Consider the following 9,030-nt stretch of genomic DNA (forward strand, 5'->3'; position numbering starts at 1 on the left):
GCGCATGCGCCCAGGTGAACGGGCCGGGTAGGGGTGAGAGTGTGCGCCGCGGCGTCGCGTTTGCGGAGCCGCAGCGACCTGGAGCCCTAGAGTTCAGACCGAAGGGCGAGATGCCCTCCCTGTTTATGACTGGGTGGGAGAGAAGACGTTATGTGAAGGGGTCTAGAAACCGAGATCTGGGGACCCTACTTGGGAAGCCCCCTTCATTTTCGCCCTTCGCCCCTTCTGGGACTCCCGTGGTGACCTCCGCCCACGACCAGAGTCGCCGACCCACAGCCTCTGGTTAGAGCAATGGTGCCACCTAGTGGACCGTGTCGGAGCGGCCCACGGTGGCTGCTGCGGGGACCCCAGCCTCCAGGAGGTGCTAATGACGGGCGGGAGTGGCGCTTCAGCACCATCGTGGGCCGGACAGCTCCTCCCGCCCCCCGGCCCTGGAAACCCGGCTTCCGAGCCCCTCGGAAGGGACTCAACGGAAGACCTAGAAGGAACTCCGAACCCACCCAGCCCGCATCTGAAAGCCCCCGATGGCCAGTCTGCGAGACTGGAATGTGGGAACCCACCACTCTCCCTTCTCCAAACCCTCCTTTCTTCTCTCCTTGTCCAGCCTGAGTGGTGGAGACAAAGCGGCCCAGGGCTAAGGAGGGGAAGGTCACTCATTTATCCACTCTACACTCTCGGACGCCAGGTTCCTCAATTTTTACTAGAGAGGAGCCCAGGGGATGGCTGGGGAGGAGAAGAGCTCCTACAAATCCAGAAACCTGCAATCTCTCCATCCCCGGAATCGAGACACAAGTTTATTGGCAGCGCTAGGACAGCCAAGGAGGTGAGAAGCCGGTTGGTTGAGCCCAGCCAGGAAGGTGAGAAGCCGGTTGGTCGAGCCGGGAGCGACGGTAGGATCCACGGGCGCTAGGGCCCCGCGGAGTTCCGGCGGTGGGCGGGCCGAGGGCGGTGCGCGCGCAGCCGCAGACCTCGGTCCGATGGAGCCTGAGCCCGCCGAGGTGGAGGTTCCCGCCGGGCGCGTGCTCAGGTGGGGTCCGGCCCAGAGAGGCGCGGGTCGCGCGGAAAGGGCCGTAGGGAAGGGGGACGGGAGTCCGGGGCGGGGCTGAGCGGCCCCGACGGCGCGCCGCTGACCCACGTCCCTTCCGCCCCCAGTGCCCGGGAGCTCCTCGTCGCCCGCTCGCGGTCCCAGAAGCTGCCTCCGCGCTCGCATGGGCCCAAGGACTTCCTCCCCGACGGCTCGGCGGCCCAGGCCGAGCGGCTGCGCCGGTGCCGCGATGAGCTCTGGCAGCTGCTGGCGGAGGAGCGCGTGGAACGCCTGTAAGCGGGGCGGAACGGGGCGGGGCCGGGGGCCGTGGACTTCGCGGGGGGACTGAGATGAACTCCTCCCCACTCTTCGCCAGGGGCAGTTTGGTGGCTGCCGAGTGGAGACCGGAAGAGGGCTTCGTGGAATTGAAGTCTCCAGCGGTGAGCTGCCGGGCTCAGGGAGAGGGACCCGCCTTCTCTGCCTTCCTGGCGACTTTGCGACATTTGCTCTGGGTCCTACACAGGGTAAATTCTGGCAGACCATGGGCTTCTCAGAGCAGGGACGGCAGCGGCTTCACCCCGAAGAGGCCTTATATCTGCTGGAGTGTGTGAGTGGGGCCCCTGGGGGTGAGGGAGGGTGAGGACCAAGGAACCGAAAGGACACGTTCTTATTGGAGAAAAAGTGTAGACACAACTGAGTATTCAAGAAGCTTGTAACCTGAATTCCAGAAACGGAGACAAGAATACCATGTAGAGAGCCGGGATGGCAGCCCAAGTCAGTGGTGCTGCCCTCCTTTCCCAATTGGCCATATTCTTGCTGTGATGCTGGGGGTGGGGAGGGGGAGAGGGCACTCATATGTCACAGCCTGGAAGTTGCCCCACGGGGTGTGCCCCCAAAGCCACAAGCTGAGCTGTTGACCCCACTTCCAGGGCTCCATCCGGCTTTTCCACCAAGACCTGCCGCTGTCTATTCAGGAGGCCTACCAGCTCCTGCTGACTGAGGACACCCTGACTTTCCTGCAGTACCAGGTATCTGCCACCCTCTCCCAGGAGAGGAGCCACCCATCCGCTAAGTCAGTGAGGATTTATAAGAACCCATGAGGTTCCAGACAGGACAGGTGGGGGCTCTGCTGTCATGATGCTCGCAATCCTAGTGGTGTCAATAGGGAGTAAGTGAGCAAGCAACTGAACCGAAGGCTAGGAAGAAGCCAAAGCAGGGGAGGAGCTCAGGGCTAGAGACAAATGTGGGCATCTCAGGAGCACATGGATGGTTTCTAACACCACGAGGCACTCTGGGAGTGTGGCCAAAGTATAGAGCTGTCTGAGCCCTGGAGCGCTCCAGTGTGAGGAGATGGCGGGTGTGGGGTGGGGGGATAAGGAACCAGAAACAGAGGCTGAGGAGCATCCAACAACCCAGGAGGAAAACCAGGAGGGGTGGCCTCACGGAGGCCAAGAGAGGGACGGAAGTGGTCGGCTGCGTTGAAGGCTGCTGAGACACCGAGCAGGATGGGGGCACTCCTGTACACATCTGTGGGATATGGGTCATAGAACCCAAGGACGGACTTGTGCTTTACCAAAGACCGCCCCTACCCTACCCTTGTCTGTGGAGGTGAAGGGCGGAGTGGCGGGGATTGGGGGTGGGCTGTCTACCACCTTTGCCACCTTCTTATTCCCTTGTAGTCAGGAGCTTCACTCTCGACAGCTTCTGTATCATACGTTCTAGGGCGTAGTTCTTTTCCTGCTTCATCAGCTGTTTTTTTTTTTCGTTTTTGCGTTTAACAAGAAAGTGCTAAATGTCATTTGTGTCCAGAGTAAGCTAAGCAAGAGACAGGAATTCAGAGACTGAGACCTTCCTTTGGGGAGGGTGTGTATAATGGAGTGCGGGCCAACCCATGCCAGGGTTTGGAATTGGGGTGTGCAGGAGGGGCAGGGGAGGGGGTGTGGGGGATGCCTCCTGTTTGGAGGAACCATTTGGTGTTTTCAAAAGTGGACATCTCATCTTTTTCTCCTTGAGGTCTTCAGCCACTTGAAGAGACTGGGCTATGTGGTTCGACGATTCCAACCGAGGTAAATGCTGATCCCCTCTCCCTCTCATTTGTTCTAGTCTCGGGGACTGGTAGACAAGCCCCAAGGTGGAAAATGGCCTCTCCTTGGCTGGAGCTGCAGCCCCCTGGCTGCGGACCTCAGTTGGAAGTGCTCTATTGAGAGGCGCGTTGGGACAGATCTGGGTCATTTCAGCTTATCCTGGGCTATCACATTGAGCCCCACCTTCAGCCTGTTCGCTCCACAGATAACAAGTGAACACTTCCAGTTCCCGACAGGTCCCTGGCATGTAGCTGTAGTTCCAGAACGGTGCCTCAGTTGGTGTGCAGGCAGGCCTGTTGGGGGCATGTCTGAATGAAGGGCTAAGTGAGGAATTGACAGTTGAGTCGGGTCTCACTTACGTTTTGCTAAGTTGGATGTTCTTTTTTTCTGGGGCCTCTTAAGATCATCACCTTAGTAGCCCAGTATTGCTAAGCATCATAGGGATCGTCAGCCTTAGAGTAGAAACTGGCACAGCCTTTGCTGTTTCACACTACGTCACGAAAGCTCTAGAATAGGCGTGTCCTTTAGTTCCTGAAAGTGGGATAAATCCTAAGGAAATAGTGGCAGATGTGTGCAGGAGTTTACCTGTGAGAACGTTCAGTCACTTGATAAATACTTGTTGATCGCCAGGCCTAGGCCCATTGCTGAAGAATAGCAAAATCACTGTCCCCACAGAATTTGCCTTTAGCGGGCAGTCTACACAAGACATCATCAGTTTGCAAAATGGGTGAGCTTGGAAACATCCTGTGAGTTCAACGGGGAAGGCATGGTCACACAAATTAGAGTTTATGCCTTAGAGCAGCACTGTCTGGTAGAACTTTCTGCAGTGATAAAAACAAGTATTTGATGCCTGTGCCGTCCAATATATGTGGCTTTGCAACCGCAGGACTGAATTTTTGTTTCATTTTCATGGACTTAAATTTAACCTTGATAGCTCTTTGTGCCTAGTGGCGGGTATTGTTTGGACAGTGAAGCCTTAGTGCCATAAAAAATCGTGGCAGGGAAGAATGCTATAGTGGTCAGGCGCCATGTCTGTAATATACATTCTTGTGTCTAAAAAAGATTAAGCCGCAGTATATTAGTACAATGTCATTTTTTATAGAAAAAAACATATGGAGGCAATATGTGTGTTACAGGGGTGTCTGTGGGTTTTTTCATTTTTACTTTTCTGTATCTTCCAAGTTTTCTAGTTCTCTTGATTTTTCTCACCAGTGATTCATCATTTATTGCTGGCTCTGCAGGAGCCCGGGTTCCAGTCGGTCTCTGTTCAAAGGTGCCACTGGTGAAGCCCAGAGGCCGGGGCAAAGAATCATGGGCAGGCCCCGCTGGTTGCCCCAATTTACCCCTGCCTGCAGGTCTGCCCAGGGCCTTCGTCTTGGCGTGTGGCTTTGGCCCACTGACTTGCTCTTCTGGGCTAGTCCTTCACAAATTCCACTGGGAACTCCAGAGTGAGGAAGTCGATCTGTTGCCTACCCAATTCTCACCCTACAGCTCGATCCTATCCCCTTATGAGAGACAGCTGAACTTGGATGGCAGTGCCCAGTGCCTGGAGGATCAGAATGGCAAGAGGAAGAGGAGGAGCTCCAGCTCTCGGTAATGCTCCCCACGTGGCCACCCCCCAGGGAGTTCTGGGGAGCGGAGCTGTTGAGGGAGTGTTCATTTTGGGAACCCTGGAGAACGGCATTGTCTTAAGAGCTGGGTTTGGGCGGCTCCCTTGTAGGACCCTGGAGGCAGTAGGCATGCATGGGACGGACGCTTCAGCAATCAGGAGCAGATGTGCTGCATTTCCTCCCCACGTCCCTCAGGTCCATTAATAAGAAGGCCAAGGCCCTGGAGAGCCCCCTACGGGGGGTGGATGAGACAACTGAGAGCCTGACAACCTCCAGCCCACCTCCCTGCAACCAGCACAGCCGATGCCCAGAGGAGAAACCTCAGGAGTCAAGCCCTGTAAAGGGCCCAACGGGCCCCCCTCCGCTTTTGCGATCCCTGGAGCCCTGGCCTGGCCTGGCCAGCGAGGGGGTGGGGCGCAGCCAGCAGAGTGGCAAAGTAGAGAATGGGGTCAAGGGGGTTTGTAAGCCACGCTGGGACTTTGAGCAGATCTCCTTCCCCAACATGGCTGCAGACAGCCGCCACACCTTTCTGCTTGCCCCAGCCCCGGAGCTGCTCCCGGCGAACGTCGCAGGGCGGGAGACAGACGCTGAATCCTGGTGCCGGAAGCTGAACCAAAGGAAGGAGAAGCTCTCCAGGCGGGAACGGGAGCGACAAGCAGAGGCCCAGCGCTTCCGGGACGATGTGAACGCAGATCCTGAGGTGCAGTGCTGCTCCAGCTGGCAGGAGTACAAGCAGCTGCTGCAGAGGAGGCACCTGCGGATCGGCCAGAGCCGCCCCCCACACCTGTGGGACCAGCCGGTCCGCCCCCTGCTGAGTCCTGGCCGGGCAGACTCCCCAGGTACCCCCTCACCCTGCCGTAGCCCCACGGGCCCCTGGCAGCTGAGGAATCCTAACACTCTGAAAGGGGGTATGGATTGACCACGGCTAATTGAGGCTTAAGAAAGATGGGACGGAGAGAGCGGTCAGTGGAGCGGAACCCACAAGGAGTCTGTTCCGGGAAGCAGCCAAGGGACCCACGTGGGAAGGTTTGGAAACGGCAGGTCTGTGTCCGAGGAGAGGCAAAGAGGAATGAAAACTACAACTCCTGCCTTAAAAATAATAAGATGCATGTGGATGGCTCTACCCCCAACTAGCTCTGGTCCCCTGTTCTCCCAACTGTGAGAGGGGAACCAGGGGGTGCCATCTTGGCCAAATAAAAGGAAGGCTTACTGTGTACATGACAGGGAACTAAGCACCGGGTGTTACATGTAAGTGATGACGAGTAAATTCTACTCCTGAAACCAATGCTACATTATATGTTAACGAACTAGAATTTAAATAAAAATTGGAAGGAAAAAAATCGGGAACTAACAGGGCAAGAACCGTATTAACAGATTCGGAAGCCTTACGATCTTTATAAGAACATGGGAGATTCCAAGTAACTAGATGAGGGTTGCCAGACGAGTTCAATTTGAAGTTCAGATAAACAGCTAATGTTTTTTTTTTAATTTTAGTGTAAGTATATTCCAAATATTGCATGGGACATACTTAAAAAAAATTTTTTTTAAGTCTGCTGTCTGACAACCATAAACTAGATAGCAGATTCAGAAATGTCAGAAGAGTCTGTAGATGGTGGACTTCCCTCCCCAACACCTTTTTTTTTTTAATGGTTATTTATTTATGTAGAGCACGCGCGCATGTACAAGTAGGGAAGGGTCAGAAAGAGGGGGAGATATAGAATCTGAAGCAGGCCCTAGGCTCTGAGCTGTCAGCACAGAGCCCAACGTGGGGCTCAAACTCACCAACTGTGAGATCATGACCTGAGCCAAAGTCGGACGCTTAACTGACTGAGCCACCCTGGTGCCCCTCCAACATCTTATTTTGTCCTTATAGCCACAGTCCTTCAGCAGATCTCTGTGCTGCAGACCACACACCTCGCCGATGGAGGTGCACGGTGAGTTTCCAGGTAGTGCCTGTCTCTATAGCACCTTGGCAGCTGGGATCTGACTCCTGAAGTTGGGCATGAGCTGGGGGATCATTCCAGGGACCCTTAGCCTGGCCAATGCTCAGGCGTGTCTAGGGGAGAGGGAGGGATGAGTGGCAAGAGGTAGATTTAGCCCGAGGGTTGAGACAGGCAGCTGAGCCTCCCTCTGCCCAAGTGGCATCACAACAGGTCCTCAGTTCCCCTGGATGAGGTCTCTTCCCGGAACTGGGGCAGGGAAAGGAAAGGGGGAAGAGTAGGAGATTCCCTGTTTCTTAAGGTTTCTCCCTCTGTTTTCAGGCTGCTGGAGAAGTCTGGAGGCTTGCAGATCAGCTTTGACATTTACCAGGCCGATGCCGTGGCCACGTTCCGAAAGAATAACCCTGGCAAGCCCTACGCCCGGATGTGCATTAGTGGGTACGAGACCAGTGAGCACTCCCCTCAGGCTGCTGCCAGTTCTCTTGTAAACCAAGTGGACCTCCTCTCCATGTCCCTGGCCAGTCTGCCAATCTGAAAGGAACCAGAGGTCCAGAGAGCTGTGACTGACCCAGGGCCACACACGCAGTTAGTGCCACAGGCACCAGAGCTTCCCAAGTCCTCAGCCCTTATTCCTGGCATTTTTGGTAGTCTCTCTCCTGTGTCAATTTAGTGCCAGGCTCACCCAGTAGAAGGGATGTGAATCAGAGGGATTCATAAGCCAAGAGTGGGGAGAACCTCACTTTTCCTTGCCCCCTTACCCACCCAAGGCCCTGGGTTGCCCATGGAGAACCGTGAGCCACGCGGTTTGCAGACAGGAGGGTCCAGTGCCAGATTTCTTGCACCCCCAACTCGTGTCTTAATCACCTCCCTTCCCTGGTAGCCTCAGAGGGCTGGGGTCTCAAAGCTTACGGTGACCTATGTCCCTGTCTCAGTCTAACTTCATCCCTACAGATTTGATGAGCCAGTTCCAGACCTCTGTACTCTCAAGCGGCTGTCCTACCAGAGTGGGGATGTTCCTCTGATCTTTGCCCTGGTGGATCACGGAGACATCTCCTTCTACAGCTTCAGGGACTTCACGCTGCCCAGGGATCTGGAACACTGAGCACACCGCTCTGGCAGGACATGGGACCTGCCCTGGGGAACCTGGACTGCTTACTCTCAGGGACCATCTCAGCTGCCTCCTATACCCAGACTCTGACCTATAGCTTCAGGGGCTAGTCTGGGCCTTGGCCCTGGGTGTCTGATGCTTGCAGGAGAAAGATGCCTTGCCCTCTACCTGGCTTCCATAGCCCCACGCCTGACATTGCTGTCTTGCAGTGATCCCCTTGGAACTCAGGACTAGATTTCAGAGACCCGGAGGGGTGAGGCAGAAGAGAGGACTCTGTGCCTTTAAACGAGAGGGTGCCTGCTTCGTGCGAAAAAGCCAAAGCCATTAAAAAACAGATCCCTTTTCTGCTGTGGCTGGTGATAGTGAAAAAGTCCCCAGCCCGAGCCTACACTCCCTCTGTCCCCCAAGGCTCTCTCTCACCTCTGCTTTGCAGACCCACAGACAGTGAGGCTTTCTCTGGTGCGGAAGGGAAGAGAAATACCCTGGAGGGCAAGAACGCGACACTGCACCTTTGTCAGGGCCTGCAACGAGGGGACGGGAAGTCACAGACCTAGTCTGCTTGGCTTGTTGCATGGCAGTCCGCGGAGGGAGGCTGGCCTCCATCGGGCCTTCCTTGAACGCAGCCGCATCCCGGTAGAAGGGCGGCGGAGAGGCGCCATGTCGGTGTGGCTTGAGCCCTGGCGGCTTCACGTCGTGCTGTGGAGCGTGCCGTTCGTGTCTCCGGCCTCCGCGCCCCTTCCGCTCCCGCCTCGTCGCTCCAACCTGCTCCCCCGTAGCGCTAAAAACTCTGGTCAATGTTGCTGTCTGTCCCTTGGGGCGTCGGGCGCCTTCCGGCCTCAGCAGCGACTCGGAGGACGCGTCTCCAGGCCTGGGGCCCGCTCCGAGGGGAGGAGCCTCGCGGCGACACCCCCGTCCCGAGGCCACCACTTCCTGGGGTCCCGACCGCTGGTCCCCTGTCCGCCGGTCACCCGCTCTGAATGGGCTGAGCGTTCTAGGGAAGAGGCGGCCTCGCTACGCTCCTCCCGCAGCCGCTTTGGGCCGGTGAAGGGGAGGGACGGCTCCCCTCTGTGGTCCCGCGGGGCAGACGCCTAGGGCAGCTGCGCGTCTCAGGGACTATTTCCTCCTCCCGGACGCGGCAGGACACTGGGCGCGGCGTGCGTCCTGAGTCCAGGTGCGCGCAGGTGAGGCCGGGGGCGGGCCGGCAACGCCTCGTGCGTATTCACGCGGGCCGCGGCCCCGCCCCCGCCTTCCCCCGCGACGCGGA

General features: G+C 56.9%; 1 protein-coding gene across 1 annotated transcript; it reads left to right on the forward strand.

Annotated features, from left to right (window-relative positions):
* The first annotated feature begins 418 nt into the window (after window positions 1-418).
* On the forward strand, window positions 419-8,862 carry TSEN54 (tRNA splicing endonuclease subunit 54). Its single transcript, XM_077754518.1, has 11 exons — window positions 419-1,027; window positions 1,153-1,317; window positions 1,401-1,464; window positions 1,548-1,631; window positions 1,954-2,052; window positions 3,038-3,090; window positions 4,600-4,701; window positions 4,914-5,557; window positions 6,592-6,652; window positions 6,980-7,096; window positions 7,610-8,862. The coding sequence occupies exons 1-11, from the start codon at window positions 978-980 to the stop codon at window positions 7,758-7,760; spliced, it is 1,590 nt and encodes a 529-aa protein (XP_077610644.1). The 5' UTR covers window positions 419-977; the 3' UTR covers window positions 7,761-8,862.
* The last annotated feature ends 168 nt before the right edge of the window (window positions 8,863-9,030 follow it).

The sequence above is a fragment of the Crocuta crocuta genome, unplaced genomic scaffold (genome assembly GCF_008692635.1).
Source record: "Crocuta crocuta isolate KB4526 unplaced genomic scaffold, BGI_CrCroc_1.0 scaffold50, whole genome shotgun sequence".
In the NCBI taxonomy this organism is placed as follows: domain Eukaryota; kingdom Metazoa; phylum Chordata; class Mammalia; order Carnivora; family Hyaenidae; genus Crocuta; species Crocuta crocuta.

What these genes read in the sequence shown, in the direction of transcription:
- TSEN54 (XM_077754518.1), top strand. Translation starts at nt 978, where the DNA reads ATGGAGCCTGAGCCCGCCGAGGTGGAGGTTCCCGCCGGGCGCGTGCTC. An exon ending in CTCGCCGATGGAGGTGCACG is followed by an intron (nt 6,653 to 6,979) that starts GTGAGTTTCCAG and finishes CTCTGTTTTCAG; the next exon opens with GCTGCTGGAGAAGTCTGGAG. An exon ending in GCCCGGATGTGCATTAGTGG is followed by an intron (nt 7,097 to 7,609) that starts GTACGAGACCAG and finishes TCATCCCTACAG; the next exon opens with ATTTGATGAGCCAGTTCCAG.